At 42.4% G+C, this 17,624-nt stretch overlaps 1 protein-coding gene across 1 annotated transcript in view; it reads right to left on the bottom strand.

Annotated features, from left to right (window-relative positions):
* The window catches only part of DNAI1 (dynein axonemal intermediate chain 1), a 136,899-nt gene that overhangs the window by 76,668 nt on the left and 42,607 nt on the right, over nt 1-17,624 (bottom strand). The window contains exon 12 of the mRNA XM_075019832.1: nt 2,327-2,574. Coding sequence (XP_074875933.1) covers nt 2,327-2,574 — 248 coding nt within the window. The remainder of the gene's footprint in view (nt 1-2,326; nt 2,575-17,624) is intronic.

Below are 17,624 nucleotides of genomic sequence, written 5' to 3'. Positions count from 1 at the left end.
ACATCAGCTTTGTTTTATGCAAACTTACAGAGATATTATTAAATCACCGAAGATGAAATGGCACAAGAAAAGAGTTGTCAGCCTGCTTTACTCACTTCCCATTTTGCTTCCATTGTGAAAGGGCTGTATTGTTTCAAAAGGAAGGAACCAGGCAGTCCAGAGAACAAAGGCTCCTAATTGTTCGGGAGAACTTTGTTACTTTTCTAATTGGTATTCAAAGTCATGGGCTTGCAGTCTCTACAGAAGTGAGGACTACACAGGGTGGTCTAGACAAAGAACAGGCTTCAGACTAGTTGGGGTGTTGGTGGGGGAGAATAGAGCATCTTTGAACTAAATATGAAAAACAAGGCATCACTTTCTAGAATCATTTAATGCTGAATGAGAAATAACAATCCAATGTCTCAACCTAACAGTCCTTCATGTCACTTTTCCTGCCATCAGATGGAAAGAAAACCTTTTCTATACCTTTTGGCTGATATTGACAAACGCCTACAGTTCAGATCTCTCCAACAGAGGTACAAGCTCTTCTGAATGCTGTGCAATCACCTTATTAGTAGCCTTGCTCACTAGTTTTGTAGCAAGTAAAAACCTGTAAAGTTTACTAAAAATATCAGTACTTCATTGCAGAAGAAAACTAAGAATAATAATTCTCAGCACTCAACCTTTGGAAATAAAACAAACAAGCAGGATCTAGAGGCTACTCATACCTACATCTAGCCATATCCATGAGGTAGCTTCTCTCCTTTTCAGAGCTATCTTGCTAGAGTGCCTAATGATTTTTTTTACCTCTAAGCCACATTGTTGTCAAGTGGTACACATAAACCTACCTCTAAAAACCCTGTACAGATTGCTTCTACCGCTTAATGTACCTGCTTCTGGTCTGTAGGGATGAGGCCACTCATAACACCCCTTAAGCATACCCTGTCCTTCCCAATATCATCTGGAGCACAAATGATCTGGGATTCTGGCATCCACAGCGTGCAGTAACAATTGTTGACCTCCCACAGCATGCTGCAGCAAGGCCATGAAAAGCTGCACACAGGACTTACTATTTTGTCAGGCTTTTTTACTGGAAGCCTAAACGGCAACAGGAGAAGCTTGGAGTTCTCTGTGTGTGTGTGTGCGCGCGCGTGTGTGTGTGTGCACGTGCCTGACACAATGTATTATGATAACAACCACAGCTGGGGTACCATGTTAACCTCTAAGAAGAGCTAAAAATATTTGCTAGAGGAAAAGCTTTGGACAGACAAGCAGCAAATATATAATTTAAGTCTTTTCTGAAATGTTATATTTCCATAATGTCTCTGTTTATAGCAAGCACCAGTCTTGCTCTTGGAATATTCCATATTCATCTGCAGTCCCACCAGGATCCCTTGATTTCTTGGACTTTTATTGGAAGATGCAATAACAAGGAGCCATGGCTGGGGGACAATCCATGCATGGCATGTGCTAAAGTACAAGGAACCTTGACAGTGTGCCTAGAGGTATGACAACATGAGGCAGCCCAAATGCGGTGACAGCAATAGTTAACAGTGGCAACACCTGTAGCCCAGGCTAGCAAACCAAATACACACCCTGAACCTCTACAGGCTCATACAGACCATGTTGTAGTACATGCTGCCACACTTTTACTCTATAAATGAGATCAGAAGGGCATATATCTTCCAGTGCTCCAATCTTAACTCAGGTTACACTGTAGACATAACTCTGAAGTTAGCTGGATGTAGCAATATATTCACCCCAGTCCTTCACAATATCATCCATCTGGTGACTCTTTGTGACAGATGCCAGAGTGGCGTTACTTTAGGAGCATTACTTGCACATCGGAATTCTAAATTCACTAGAATACTTGAAGATCAACTACAAGGTAGTATGTCTTGAATCCAGGTGGCAATTCCACAGGCAGCTGCCCCTGGGTTTAGTGTGCCCAACAGAGCTCTCCTTTAGGGTTGATAATGCTTTTTACACACTGCTCATCACTTGCTGCCCTGTGATCTTGTATTTCAAACATAAATAGCACTGCATGCTGGTATATACAGAGATCAGTTCTTCCCCAGACAGAAGTCATTCATAATAATGAAAACTAAGGAGAAATAATTTTTTATAGCAAGCTTTGGCTCACATGTTTAGTTTCTGTTGAGGACCAAGGATTCTTACAATTGCTTTGCCTTTCTGCATATTTCAAAATTAGCTTGAAATACAACTTAATAACCAATCACTAAGGCATGTATTAAACCAACACCTTTCCCCACACAGCAGTTTTTCTGCTGTGCCCAAACTCAGCCCTATTAAAAGCCCAGTCAGAGGAAAGGAAAAGCACCCTTACCTGCCACACTGGCTCCGTGTGCTTTCCTGACTTAGCACTACTCTTGTAACTTGGCTGAGAGGTTGCCTTCTTCAGGTTGTAGATGGCCACGTTGCCATCATAGAAGCCCACTGCCACAAGGTAGGGGTGGTCATGATGGAAGTCCAGGCACATGATACCACTCTCACTGCTGAAGACATACTCTGGGAAGGAGGGGTTCTTCATGGTGTAGAGTAGGAGCATGCCCTGGCCCTGTTTCATGAAGTCATCTAAACAAGGAGGAGCTTTGCTGTTAAATCCATTTCCAAGATTCTCTACTATTAAGACATACAGTCTGACAGTACCGCCTATGCCTAAAACCTGCCTGAATTCAATGTCATGTGGGAAGGACATCAGTCACAGGACCAAATGATCATGTTGGTGTGCCTACATCTGAATGTCCTTTCATCCATTGATATGACATGCCCAGGACATGGGGACAATGGGCTTATGCAGAAAAACTACTGTTTTGGCAGTTTTTTCTAGGAGAGAGACTTGAGAAGCCTTGGAGAAAAAGTGCGGAGGGAAAAGGAATTTTGTGGACACTTCTTTCTTTGGACTAGGATTTCACTAACATTGCAGACATGCAGGCTGAACCAAGGATAGTGGCATTTCAATTTCTGTATTGGCAATATTTGTTATTACTACCTCCACTGCTTCTTCAAAGAAAAACATTTCACTGAATTGTCTGTAAAGCATCTTATCCACTGCCATTACACATAACTGTACAATGTACAAGTCACTACAGCTTTATTTTCTGCTTATCCCCAACATCTCCTCCTTGCTTGGCACAGAAGCACTTTTTTTGCAAAGCCTTTCCACTTCCTTTTCTCTTTACTTTCACCTTTCCTTTGCACTGCCTGAAATTAGCTCTCCCTATTCTCAATAGGACCATCTTTCTTTAGTGTTTTTTTTAATCATGTCCTGATTGTCTCTGCAATTCTTAGGTTTTTTTCTCATCTAAAAAACAATTTCAAATTCTTTTAGAGGGGAAGAAAAGCTGTTGATGTAGATAAGCTCTCCAGAAGCACAGAAGGAACTTTCCTAATCTATGAAAACAATGTTCTCTCTGAGAGTATCCTAGCCATCTCTCCAAGCACTTTTTCTTACTGTCAAATGCCCTCGGGCACACAGTATACAGGGGGGTGGGGGGGTGGGTTGATGGGGTGGGTGTGGGGGGTGGAATTTACTGCTTTCTGTGCTTCAAGTACCCACTATATGTCCTATTTCCAGAATAGTCATCTCCTTTTAAAAGTGCTTGCTACCTTTCTTAATATCTTGACCAGCCTGCAGGATAAGGACTTGGTAAATGTGTACCCCAGTGATAACACTAACTTCAGAAAACTCTCCTTGGCAGCAAGCTGATCCCAAATCAGCATGCAGGTACAGACATTGCTTACCTCAAATTTATCAGGGCCACATAGAAAACGTTCAAAGAACCAGTAAAGAAACTCACACATCAACAAAAATACTACTGCTGCTTTGTATTTGGATTGTGGAAATATTCTATTTTCACAAGTCTTTCTGTACATTTGGGCCAGGCAGGGGAAATGGCTTCCTTAGTTTGCAGAAAGGTGAGATTCCAACACTGGCATTACTTTAAACATATCTGAACCCAAATAATATTTTTAACATATTTTTTTGGAAGAGAGAGAAGTTTAGTCCTAGAATTCTAGCTGAAAAGGAATTGAACTTTCTTTCTCCATCAGAGATTTGCCCTGTCCTTTGAATTCACAGAATAGTCTTTGTTCTTAGCCAAGTAATGTCATTGAACCGGCATTAAGTTGAGGTCCAGCCATGATAAGGATGAATCCCTTCTGCCCTCAGGAGCAAAAACACTTGGGAAGGCTGTGGAAATGACCTACCAGGAGCAACTGACAGCTGAATGGACTATGAAGTCAAATCGGTTAGACAGCCTTTGAATTCAACCTGTTTCACGCTCTTATTTCTCCTAGAGTGTGCTGACCAGCCAGGTGTATTTCCAAACAGTCTGTGGTGCACATTCATTTTCCACCTATTAGCACTGTGCTGAGAGGCCTCAGACAGCTGTCCCCCATTCTCCCTGCACAAAGAGCAGAGGAGACACCCCTTCAGAGGGTGATTCAGCCACCAAAGATCTGAACTGGGTTTTGGAGGTGCTTCTCTCTCCGCTGAACTGGCAGTATCATAGGCCAGCCACACTCCTCAATTAGACATGATGGAGCAGGCCTTTATGGGGTAAAATAACTCAGCAGCTTCAGCAAGTCCACCTGGAAGTTAGCCTGGCAGGGGAAAAGCAAGGTCTTGGGAAGAAGCTCTGGCAGAATGAAACACAGGGTTCAGTTTGCAGATTAAGACACCCAAATGCATGTCTACGTGTGGCTGGCTGGCTGTGCACTCAGAGTCTAAGCTCCTGCTACTATCGGTACAAATCAATCAATCCAGTTCAGTGAGTGTAGAAAACTCACTTTAAAGAAGATCCCTATATTAGGTCTGCTGATTTACTCTCTGGGCTCCACCGACTGTAATGGTCAGCCCTCTACTGACTGTTAAACCCATCTTAATCCAAGAGCTGAATCCTATGCATTGTCTCCTTTATGTTACAAAATAACCCACGTATGTGGGTTAATTCACAGATGTGTGAATACTGCACGTAAGTCTGGATAATGTGATTGCTAAAGTACAGCCTATTTCTGGTGAAAGGCAAAGTGATGAGAATAATCCACAATTAACACTGAAGCATGGCACATAAATCCCAGTAAAACAATAACCTTCTGAGAGCAGGCATATAAATCCATTTCAATGAAGGGTGAATTCTCACCCAGAGTACTAAACTGTGACATACCAACATGTTCTTTAATAAAGGAAAAGAAAGGTCTTATTTCATTAGTGATATTCAGTGTTCCAGAATGGCAGGGACAGCACCTACCCAGCTTTAAGCATGGTCTTTTCAAGAGAAAGGTTTGTGGTTTTCAGTAAAAACTAGCAGAGCACTGCAGCATGCCCCAAGTCCTGTGTAGTCGGTCTCTCAGGATGCAGGTAGCTCCCTGAAACAATGTTAGAGGGCCACAGAGCACACAGCAAAGGAGAAGGTGCAGACCGAAGAGCTGACAAGGGCTACACCACTGCTGCAGGTGAAAGCAGCAGCTTCAGATCTGAGACAGCTGCTCTGCACCACATGGATGCACCAGCATGCACTGGAAAAGCAGAGAGAGTATATCTGCCCCATGCAGACCCACAATGTGCAAAGTGGCTCTTTTTCTGAGATACAAGGGCTGGAGATACCAGAGATATCAGACAGTTATTCTGACAATCAGTGCCAGCAGGAGTTGTTCTTCTGCTTTACGGGAGGACACAAGGCAGCCTAGCAAGAAGACAAGAGTGAGCAGACTCTTATGTAATGAGGAAGAGTTGCATGTCATGAGGATCCTCAGCGTTCACCTCAGCGGAGGTTACATTTCAGACCCTGACATGTAACAAGTGTAAGTGGGAAGCAAAGTTTTGCTAATGAAAGATGCAGATAGCATGATTACTGGTCTCAACCTGGAGAACTGAGCCTGTAAGCATCACATGTGATCAGAAATGGGTTTGAAACCAACTATTACTGCTGTCTAAAATATTCATCTGCATTTGTATTTACAGCTTGACAGATTCGACCCAAACCCTTTTCAAAAAACACTGATTTATTAGTAGCAAAGTACTTCAGGATACCACTGTGGTATCACCAAATAGTTCATGCAAAACAAAAATTTGAAAAGCATCTAAATCTTTCATCCTGATGCTTGCTAAGTGTCTGTTTTAATAAATTTTTCATTTATATTTTTTCTTTGCTGAATTTAAAAGAATCAGCACATGTTCAATACCAGATCAAAATATTTTGCTTGCCAGACACAATTTTTTTTTATTTGTATCTTTTGCTTTTAGTTCACCAAAACCTCCATGAGACACACATGTTTTTCCTCCATTTCCTCCAAAATGCTTAGTGGCTGAATGGCTGTGCTCAATGCAACAGTATCCTCAAGTTAGAAACTACAATGCTTGGGGTAAATTCTTCATTCAGGTAGTAAATCTCAACGTGAGCACCCTCTATGGTCACGAGTCAAAGTAGATATTTTTACTACACAAGAAGCCAGTGCTACAGTTTCTTGTGTGATAAACTGGCAAATTACCTTCTCTTTGGAGGATTTAAAACCCACACCACTGCAGCCTTACATCTTAGATCCTGTGATACATAGCTTTATATAAATCAAGTCTGCCGGCTGTCTCGCTGATATGGCTTGGACCAAGAAATCACCATGCTAAAAGGAACCACTGCTGCTTAAAATCTGTCCTTTCTCCTCAAAGAGCCCATCTAAAAAAAGAAGCAAGATTGAGAAGCACGGTTGTGAACAGCTGCTTGTTTCTGAGCATCACAGCTGCACAAGCACATCTACTCTCCTTTCCTACATATGCCCATGCTTTGATGAGCTTGCTGGCTGGGGCTCTACCCTTCAGGTTTGGGTTTCCGAGAAGCCAAGGGAAGGGGCTGGCTATGCTTTACACTCAGGTGATCTCCTCTGGGGAGAAGAGATCAGTTTCAAAGACAAAAATTTTGGTACTCGAAGAAATGGCTCAGCTGTTTACTTGCCTTTCAGATATTTAAAGTGTAGAGGACAAAAACGGTTATCTGCAGGCCAGCAAATTTTTCCAAGCAAATTATTATTATTATCCAGGTCTACAAAACCCTGAGCACAGCCTAAGAACTTGCCTGTGCTATAGCCTGCATGGCATAGACAGATGACTGAGCAAGTCACAAATTAATGAATTCTCAATACATTTTTTTCTCTATCAGTGAGCAAAACCTGTGCGGCATGGCACTGAGCACAGGCTAATCTAACCTGCTGTGAAACATGCTGGGTGAGCTTGCGCTGCTTCAGCAAGACACTCTCCTGGCTTATTTAAAAAGCTCTGCCAACTCCACGCTTTGCTGCGGTCACTGAATGGATGTACTGTAAGAAAGGAAACAGCTGGCACTTCAAGCTTAACTGTATGCCAGTAGTTCAGAAAAATGAGTAAAGAACAAATCTTTTGAAGGAGCTCAGGGAGTTTGGGCATGTGCTGAATGTGTTTTCAAAGGCTCTTGGGGAGTAACAATAATAACTGGAAGTTTTATAGCACTTCAGAGTGCTTTAAGCCTGTATCTGGAGCACTCATTTTTACAGCCAAGGGAATGAGAAAGGGCAGCAGAGAGGACTGCAAAAGACACTACAGCAAGCTAGAATAACAGGGAGCAGAACTGGGACTTCACAGGATTCTGCTCAAGGAGGCCTCATCCCAGGATCCCTGAGAAATTTAAACTGGGATCAATGATGCCCATTCTATTCCTATTCCCTAAAATGCCCAGAAGTACTCCAGTATACTGCTGTGTTGATACAAGCCCTGATCACTGTGGATCTGGCTGTGAACCCTGCTGTGGGCAGGGAAAAGACTAACACTGAACTTTCAAAACAGTCACTTCCCAGAAAAGAAAATGTTTTGAGAATTCATTACCTCACAGCTCAAGGCCAGAAAGCCTGGCCTCCTCTATTTTACAGCTCACAAATGTTACTGGTATATCCTGTTTTGAGCCTGATAACTTGGTTTTGGCTAGTATATACATACTTCATTTGAAGATCTCAAAAGACAGAGAAGCCACTGTTTCACTTTGCAGTTTGTTTCAATGCTTAATAGCTTTGAGTGATTAAAAAGCTGCACCTAATTCCTTATTTGACTTATCTGGCTTCCTGCTGTTAATTCTTCCTATGCCTATCTCAACTGGATGAAGGACTTCTTTTGTATCTGGTGCTTCTTCTTCATTAAGATACTTTAAAACAGAACACTAGTCACCCTTCAACATACTTTCGAAAACCTTCACAGTCTGAATGCAAAAATCCCATTTATTTTCACCAGCACTGCATAGAGAGGCCTGCTCAGCAAAAATCTGGGAGTCATCACAAGCTTTGCCAGCCACACCAGTCAAAGGCACTGCCTTCACAGCTGCAAAGAGAAAGCCGCTTCTCAACACACATGGAGAAGAGTAGAATATTAAGAAACTTTCCACAGGTATGTGGAGGACATCGCATGGCTAGGACTTGTGCTAGGGCCAGACAAAATTCACTTGCAGTCCAAATTTCAACCATTTATTGTCCTCCCTCCACCTTTAGGGCATCTCCTCCAACTCTCGAATCAATATGGGGCTCTTTACTGAACTATCTGCAGTTTTTCTGCATGCTTTGAAAATTATTAGCTCCAGAACCAAACATAACATTCCAATATCAGTCTCACTAATGCTTAAATCATATCTGCTGCCACTCAGGACTCCGTGTTTGCACTCCAGGATCATGTTCACCCTCCTTGGCAAGATATCACACTGGGAACTCAAATTTATTGCTTGTCCATAAAAGCCTTTTTTTTTCTTTTTTTTTAGAGTCGCTGCCTTTTAAAACACAGCACTCCTCCTTGTTTAGAGAGGTATAATGTTATATTTGGATGCATTAAAATGCATTTGGTTTGAATAATTCCATCTTACCACAAGATTAATCACTCTGTACGACAGCCCTGTTCCCAGCATGATTTACAACCCCACCTGCCTTTTCATCAGTCACACATTTCATCTGCTGTGAGTTTATATTTCCATCCAGAGGACCAATGAAAACAATGCCTAGCTGCAGGGCCACCATGGATCCCGACAGCACCCCCTCTGAGATAGTCTCAGATGATAACTCCACCGGCATTTATTTTCTGACATTTGTCAGTGGAAGTTGAACCTCCCTGTTGAGACCACCTGTGCTGGGCTGAACTCAGTGAGCACGGGCACTTCCCACCCCAGGGAAATATATGCCCTCCAGTTAGCAGTGTTGACACTGCAAGATCTGCAAGGTCTGAGCAAGCCCATCAATACAGTGGAGGCAAATCGTAGATCATTTTGGTTTATGCTGATTCAGATGTTTGAATGTCAAATTCAACATTCTGCTTGACACCTTTCACCACCTGCTGGACTAATTCCTGGTACTCTGTATCAAGTTAATGTTATTAGCTGGAGCTCTGTTTAGGAAGCATGGAACTTGCAGTTTGGATAGGAGAGGGAAAAAAATAGAATTACTAAGTCTTTTGGACATTTTAGAAAAGATGAAATTGACAGGTGACAAGGCAAACTGTAATTTATGCATGTCCTGAGGCTGTGTCGCACTCCTAATAACTGCTGTGGGCTCCGCACATGTCAGAGGCAAGACAGACACCTCAGAAGCACAGATGGATAGATAAAAACAGCCTTTAAGAAAACGAGCTGTCAGGTATATTTGCATCTTACTCTGAAACACAGTCTGGCAAAGTAATACAAGAGAGACCACAGTCAACTGGGCCAACAAAAATGAGAGATTTAGGAAACGCCTGGAACAATACGCTGTTTGTCAGTGCGTGTGACAGCAGAGGCTCAGAAGCACACAAGAACAGGGGAGAAAGGGATGAGAAGATGTAGCACCTTCCTGAAAACAGCAGGAGGATCTGGCTTGCAGCTCAGTTCTCCCCTGGTTCACATAAAGGCGACCAGCTGAGCACTGCAAAAAGAGAAGGAATATGTGACTGGGCTGAGTTTGGAATGCTGTAGGTAAAAACAGAGTTTTCTCATTCTGATCAGAGAGGGGTTTGCATGATAGGTCTAGCAGGCACTTCAACTTTTTTAAAATTTTCTTCTTTAAATAAGATATTCATAAGGGCTTGGTTTTACAAGGGAAATAGTAATTGTGCAACTGTCTGCATGTTATGAATGCTAACATACACACTGAAGATACTCAAATAAAATGGAGAGAGAGAATGTATCTTGATCTTGTATGATAAAGGTACAAGACTTACAACAGGGAGGTTTGTATTCCAGAGCCTGCTTTGCCAAGACCAGCTACTGTGGTCTTAGTCCTTTCTTCTCCATGCTTCTCACAGCACTTCTAAGCATACACATCACAGATGAGGGAGGAAAAGGGTGACTGATGTGGGCTATAAAAGTATATCAATAATGTCAAAAGCAACCCTCCTGTTGTTTCCAGGAATGTATTTCTGTTTTGACCCTCAGCTACACAGACTAACAATTTTGCATAACTCACTCCCATAGCTCCTCAGAAACCAGGGAGTGGAGGACACTTCCCAGCTCGAACACCCAGGATGAAGCACTCGTCTCTGCAGAGCACTCTGGAGCTGGGAAGCTGAACAAGTGCTAATCCTACCATTACACATCTGGCAGCAGTCAGCACAACCAGCTGAACTCTTGCTCCTGTCTGCCTTGTTTTGGTCAACTTAAGCTGCAGATAGTGTTTCACTATTTAATACCTGAGGCTCTGTTTCCTCTAACCCGTTCTAAACTGGCGTACTCGATAGCTTTTGCAACCAACTAAACATTTAAGAGTGCCATCAAGTGGCCAAGTGGGGGGCTTCCAGGAGGCATACATCGTTTAGAAATCCCCAGGATCACGCAACAAATGCACATCTATAAATGTGTTGCCTCTGGATAATCACACCAGCCTGCTGTTACTGCAAACAAGTCAGGCTGCTAGCATCTCAGTATTCCTGACCTGAAGAGCTCTGAGGGGGATGCACACACTGCAGGAGATGCTCATGTATTCCATAATTAAAGGACAGGAATGTTTTATGTTTCATGATGGTGCCATGGCCTCTTGAAAGCAGACAGATGCCTGATGAAATGGACATGTACAGTCCAGACCATGGAGAAGGCAATTAGAAATGATACTGCAGCTCAGAGAACTTTTCTGAAGACACTTGGCAGAAGACCCAGATTTGATTCAGAAGCAAAGAAGCAGCAGAGTTATATGCACAGGCCAACCTGCAGTCAATTTTGCACAGGCATGTTCTTCAAGAACAATGAATATTAAGAGCACCCATTACAGACATTCAGACACCTGCCCCTATCCTGTTTGCAGCAGTGGTTAACATAAAATGCTTAGGGAAGTGTATGAAAACAGGGCATAAACCCAGTGGTATTTCTTCTAGAACACTGTCTAGGCCCCTACTAACTTGTGCTTAAGCAGCTCCCAGGTCCCTAAGGGTCCTTTTCCTATTCCCCTGTGCAGCCAGCTATCAATCATTAAATCTGGACAGTATCTTTCAGCATTCCTCTTTTATAATACTGGAATATACACCAGATATTCAGTTCTTCTCACAGTAATTTGGTTTTTTTGGCTTGCTTTTATTTTAGTACATGAAATATTGTGCATCTCAAGCAGATATGTGAAGTGTATGATTGACAGTTAGTATAAGTGGTTTTTAAAAGCTACTAAAAGTAGATTTTAGAGAAAAACTATTAGTTTTCTAAAAAAACCTGAATGAAACCAGAAGTAACTTTTATATTTGTTAGTCTCAAAAAAAGCCAGTTCACAATGTATACGGCAATGAAGCAATAGCTTTCAATCCTTTGATCAGATGACAAAGGCAGGGATAAAAAAGGCTGTTATGGCAAGAAGAGAAAGAATCCTTCAGAGTGAAATTTCCAAACAGCAACTAGCTGTTACAAGGGAATGGAACTGGTCCAAAAGGCTTATATAAAGTACCAAGTATCTATGCAAACCATGGGCCAAATTTTGGCTCACACTTAGATATGATGGATAAAAGATGAAAAAGAAAGAAAAGAATCACAGAACTGCAGAACAGCTGAAGTTGGAAGGCACCTCTGGAGATCACCTAGTCCAATCTCACCTGCTTAAAGCAGGGTCAGCTAGAGCACAATGCCCAGGACTGTATTGAGTCAGGTTTTTAATATCTCCAAGAAGCTATTTCCACAGCCTCTCTAGGCTGTGGAGATACTGTTCCATCGCTCAACCTCTCTCACAGTAAAGAAGTTCTATCTTACATTTAAAGGGACTTTTCTCTATCTCAGTTCTTGTCCATTGTCTTCTGTCCTTTCACTTGATACCACTGAGAAAAGCCTGGCTCTGTTTTTGTTATTATCTCCCATCAGGTATTTATACATATAAGAACAAACTTCTACCTTCTCTAGTGACAGCCAACTTTGTAGACTCCCAGCTCTGGGAAGCCAACCACTATGTAAACCATACAAGTCTGGTCAACACCATGGATTCGCTCGGAGTTAAAGGCGAGTTTAACTCCCCATTATCTCCTGTCCCCACTAGCTGCTGGGCAGTCTGACTTCCTTCCAGAATCTCTCCAGGAGAGGAAGAAGCCTGGGACTGCATAGCATCTAGCAAGTATGTGCTGCTCCAGAGCGTCACTCTCCTGTCCTGTGTGAGCAAAGGTGGAGAAGTGAGTGCACCTGGGCACCTCCCCTCTTCGTGAAGGGGTTGCATCTGGCCCTGGGCAAGACAGCTAAACTGCCCGGGAAACTGAGCACAGCAAAACACCCAGACACTTCAGGGAGCAAATACCATGTTATAATGTGAAAAACAGCTCCCAGGGTTTTGGTGGGGTGATCTCATTCTTCTGAGCACAGTCTTACAGCTTGGACACAAAGATACAGTCATACAGCCCCAAGGGTGCCCAGGAAGGCTGAGCCAAACATTTCCAAACTTCAAAATCCTTGGCATCCACAATCTGGCATCCACAGTATCAGCATCTTGAGAATCTACTGGACTGGCTTCTCTTCTAAGAACTCACCAAACAATAAAAATTCTGATATAACTGTTCCTCTATGAAGATCTGTTACGCAGTGCTGGAAACCACTTCATCAGGCACCATTTCATGGGAGGAACTGGAAAATGCCAATGAATCCCAGCCACCTCTCTTATACCTGGAGGAATCTGATGAGAATAACTCAGGGCTGAATGATTTGGCAATAGCTCTTGGAGCAATACATGCTGCCTTTCTTTTATGGCAGGTGAGACTCTTTCCAACAGCAGTCACTTGCTAAAATTTAGTAATGATCTAAATCCAGTGTGATAATGTTGAAAAATTAAGGATGCCTAGATTACCCAGTCCTACACACAGAGTAGGCCTCAAGTTCTTCACCCAGGGAAATGCATTCTCCTTATCTTATAGTTAGGAAAACAGAAGTGTAGAAGAGTTGCTGAAGACAAAACTCGAAGCTAGTTACATGATTCACCACTTAGATTCCTCACTGATACAGAGATTTAAGCATCCCTGAATAATTTTTTCCTACCTTCTGCAGTTGACTTAATCCCACAATATCCTAAACCTCACTTTTATCGTCTCTCACATATATTACAGCAAAGTGATATCCTTGAGAACAAAACATGCAGCACTCAGAATAATTAAAAACAACCCAAACAACAACAACAAAAAACACCACAAAATGTGCAGTTTTTTATAATGTTCTGGTGTTAGAAGTTTCTAAAAACTGAAAATTTGGTCTGCACTTACTCTTCAATGGCCAGATTTTTTAAAGTATTCCTGATAGAATCTTAACCTGAAGTGGCCTATAACATGAGTCAGTGGAGGTTAGCATCCAGGTATTGCTGGGTATATTCTGACAGTTTGGCAGCCTAGCAAGTATTACCAAGCATGAAGTGAAGAACTGAAAACTATGATTGAGTTCCCTAAGCAGGGATCAGCAGAGAAAAATGTTATATTGAAGAATATGTGTTTTTGTTTTGCAGCAGCAAGAAACCAAAGGTAAGCTAAGAAGAGTTTGGACATCTCACAAGTTTCAACCCTAATGAAAACATTAAACTAGATAGATTTCCTTCAGGTTTTTACTGATCCACTCTGTTGAAGAAAGATCCTCGCTCATCTCCAGAACAAAGACAGAAGAGAAATGTCTTTGAAGAAAAAGTCTTTAATGGGGCCTTATACAATTTCTTTGTACTGTTCTGCCCTAGGAGTAATGACAAGCTATCTAATTTCAGGAGCTTACAAAGTAACATACATATTGCTAGAACTAATGATGGAATGAGCCCAATGTAGATTTATAAATTCTAAGGCCAAAGGAGATCACTGTGATGAATAAATCCTGCATTTGTTCCTATGCTTAATTACTTCCACCATTAAAAATTCAATTTATTTCCAGCTTTCTGAGATCTCTGAATTCTACTTCCAGTTGCTAGATTCTGTCCTTGATGAAAAGTAAGATGAAAGAGTTCTGTTCTGTAAGATATCTCCTTCTTTTCCCTTCAAGTAACTAATGGACAGTAATCAAATCACTACTTAAACTTCTTAATAAGGTAAGTTGAGCTGTTTAAGTATTTTACTGTAAGGCAGAGTTTCCAAACATAAGTCATACTGTGGCTCATCTCTGAGCCCTTTTCAATTTTCACATCCCTTTTGAAGACTGAACTGTTAATTGCTGGATACAACATTCCAATAAAGGTCTCACCAGCATCATACACAGAAGTAGCAGCTCCTCCCTCCTGCTACTCTCTAGTATATGGATGCATACAGCATCCCACATCAGACCTCCTAAGATGCACTTCTGCAACTGCTCTTCCTGATTTAGCTAGAAGTTTTCTTTCTCAGACTGTACATCAGGATAGGAGAATATTTTTAAGTCCAGTTTCATGACTGACACAAAACAATCTAACCATGGGCTGCTGCTAAAAATGCTGATCTCTCTTTCACTCTGCCATTTTTCCTTCACTCCTCTGTGTGCTAACCCCAGTGACCCTGTGCTTACTGATCTGGCTGAAAACTCAATCATTTTAAATGGCACTGTCATTTTAGGGTACTGATGGTGATATTGCATGCATGTAAAACTCAATCTGTATAATTAGCAGCTCTTAAATGAAATCTAAGGAGGGCTAGGTCTTTAAAGCTGCCTGGTGACCCAGCTCTCTGACTGGATACTAGCCAGCAAAGACAGACAGCTGACTTAGCAATCTTCCTGCTCTTTGCAGGAGCAGGGGATGGATGGGACAAGTTAGGGGCTCTCCAAAACAGAATCATGGTGTGATGGCACAAGTCTGGAGAAGCAGCACTCCACATCTGAATAACCTGTCCGAAAAAAATGCCTCTAGAGTCACTGCCCCTCTATGGGAATTGCTGGAATAGAGCCTTCTGTTTCTAGGACTGCCCAATGGGATCTGAGATGAATGCAGCTCTGGATACATGCTGTCTTCTGTGGGGCCCTTAGTTTGGCTTTTTCATCAGTAAGAATGGAAGCAGCATTGCCTGATCTCATCTGGGAAGACACAGACAGTCAAGGCAGAAAAGCACCCAGACACCCCAGCAATGGAGACCATTTAAGTAACTAAAACAGGCAGGCAGACATCTTGTCCCCTCTGCAATCCCAGGTCACCATGGAGGAGCTGTCACATCCATTGGCTTTGAAGTCAGTCTAAACAACAAACAGATAACTGCAGCACCAGGCTGGAAGACAAGGGCAACCAAAAATTAGCTCTGCTGGGAGAAGTGCAATACAAATCACCCAACCCATAAGTATTTCTACCTTAACCCTTCTCGCAAGCCATGTTTGGCCTGGAGGAGGGTCGGATCTTCTTGATTTCTTTATGTTTTGCAACAGCTAGATGCCATAGCTGGAGCAGAAAGGGCTTCCAATGAACAGTAGAAAGCTGACCTCTGGTGTTGGGAGCAGGGGTATAGAAAGAAGACAGCAAGGAAGGCAAGCTCCTGTGCTCCTGAACACTGCTTCACAGTCTGTGTACTTCTCTGATAAGATTCACTCACTAGGATTGCTTCAGACAAATGAATAAAACCAGTTGATGAATGAAAGCAACATGTAGTAACAGGCTGCAGTGCTTGGCAGAATATTGCTGTTTTCATTTCTGTGTTTTCATATCAGTTCTTCCCCCACAAAGCATCTAATCAGCCGATGCTGTACAGCAGAAAATTAATGGTTTCCTTCAGAGAGCTGCCTCATGATGCCAGAGAGCACGGCAGCATTGTTTGTAAATATTTGATTAGAAAAAGCAAGTAAAATTGGCATGAAAACATGCAAGAATTAATGCTGTGCCGCTATCCAATAGGGATATTTATAGTACAGAGGTGATGCCAGCCAACATTAACACATGTGGTACTACACCAAATGCCTTCACCAGCGACTCTGCCTGTATAAAGCTAGCAATTCCACAGATTCAGTCTGTAAACAGCTGAGTGACAGGAGCTGACATAGTTTCTGGGGGATACATTGGTTCTCTTCTGCTCTGTCTCTACATAGCACACAAAAGGGAGGGTGCTCCCTTTTGAGCATCCTCAGAGCCTCTGTGTATGCCCTCAGCCCTCTCTTTGCCATTTGAAAGAGGGGACAGGTCTCGGGGTGGGAATGAGCCCTTCTTCCTTGGTACTCAGTGTCCTTTGAAAATCTCGCAACAAGGAACAAAATACTTGACCAGTCATTAACCCGTGCATGTTTCTCTGTGGATGTTTTCATGCAACAGAACCCTATTCTGGGGAGGTGTTCCCTTGCAGGAGTCTCCCTCCAAAGAGAAGGACATCAGTAGGGCATAGTGCGTGATGAGCTTCAAGGCCCTCTGCATGCACAGCTACACAAGGAATTTAAAGGTCCCTGCTGCCATAAGGTAGCATAGCCACAGGAAAGGAGACTCTCCTCCAGGAGGGATATTTCCTTGCTTGCCCACCTGGCTGAAGTAGGAAATCCCTCATTTGGTTTGCAGTCCAAGCTCTGTTCCTTTACTTCTGAATTTCAGGACTGGAGACATAACAAACCCTCTGGCAAGCAGTGTCAGGTGCACTCATGCAAGTTTTTTCTCCAGCAAGTGACTCTGACAATACTGGGACAAGCTGCTTAAGAGGAGATAAGAGCCCTCATCCTCTTGAGCTTTAAGACACCGGTCTTAAAAGTGCCACATACTTGTCAGAAGCCATTAGGCAGAATTAAGCCTGACCTAATACAGAGAAATAATTTCTGGAGGCCCACTCCAGCCTCATTTTATATCATTGTTTAACTTCATACTTTGACTTTTGTATGAAACCAACACCGCAATAGCCAAAGATTAAAATCAAACTGATGTGCTAATTTACAGTTCCTTCCAACAAAGGAAAAATCTTACACTGTAATGCAGAAGGCAGACATCATCAAATACCTTCCCAATGAAAACAGTGGACTGATTCTGATTTTGTTTATGTGAACAGAAATCAGATATAATTCCATAGCCAGACATACTGGCAAACCTAGGTATGAAATCAGAATACAGCCTAGCAGTATTATAGATATTGCCTGATTGCCCTCTCCCACCCAACACAGAAAATACCAGTAAGGTGTGGTAATCATCCAAACTGAGAGTAAGCTTTCATTGCCCAGTTATCTTGGTCATTACATGTGGTTTTCAGAATTCCTGCTCCGCAGCTGTTTGCCCTAACTGACAACAATTTCTTTTCTACTTCAGCTGGAAGT

This window comes from Buteo buteo, chromosome Z (assembly GCF_964188355.1).
Source record: "Buteo buteo chromosome Z, bButBut1.hap1.1, whole genome shotgun sequence".
Lineage (NCBI taxonomy): Eukaryota > Metazoa > Chordata > Aves > Accipitriformes > Accipitridae > Buteo > Buteo buteo.
The sequence above is the reverse complement of the archived record's forward strand: the minus strand, read 5'-3'. Positions and strand labels throughout refer to the sequence as shown.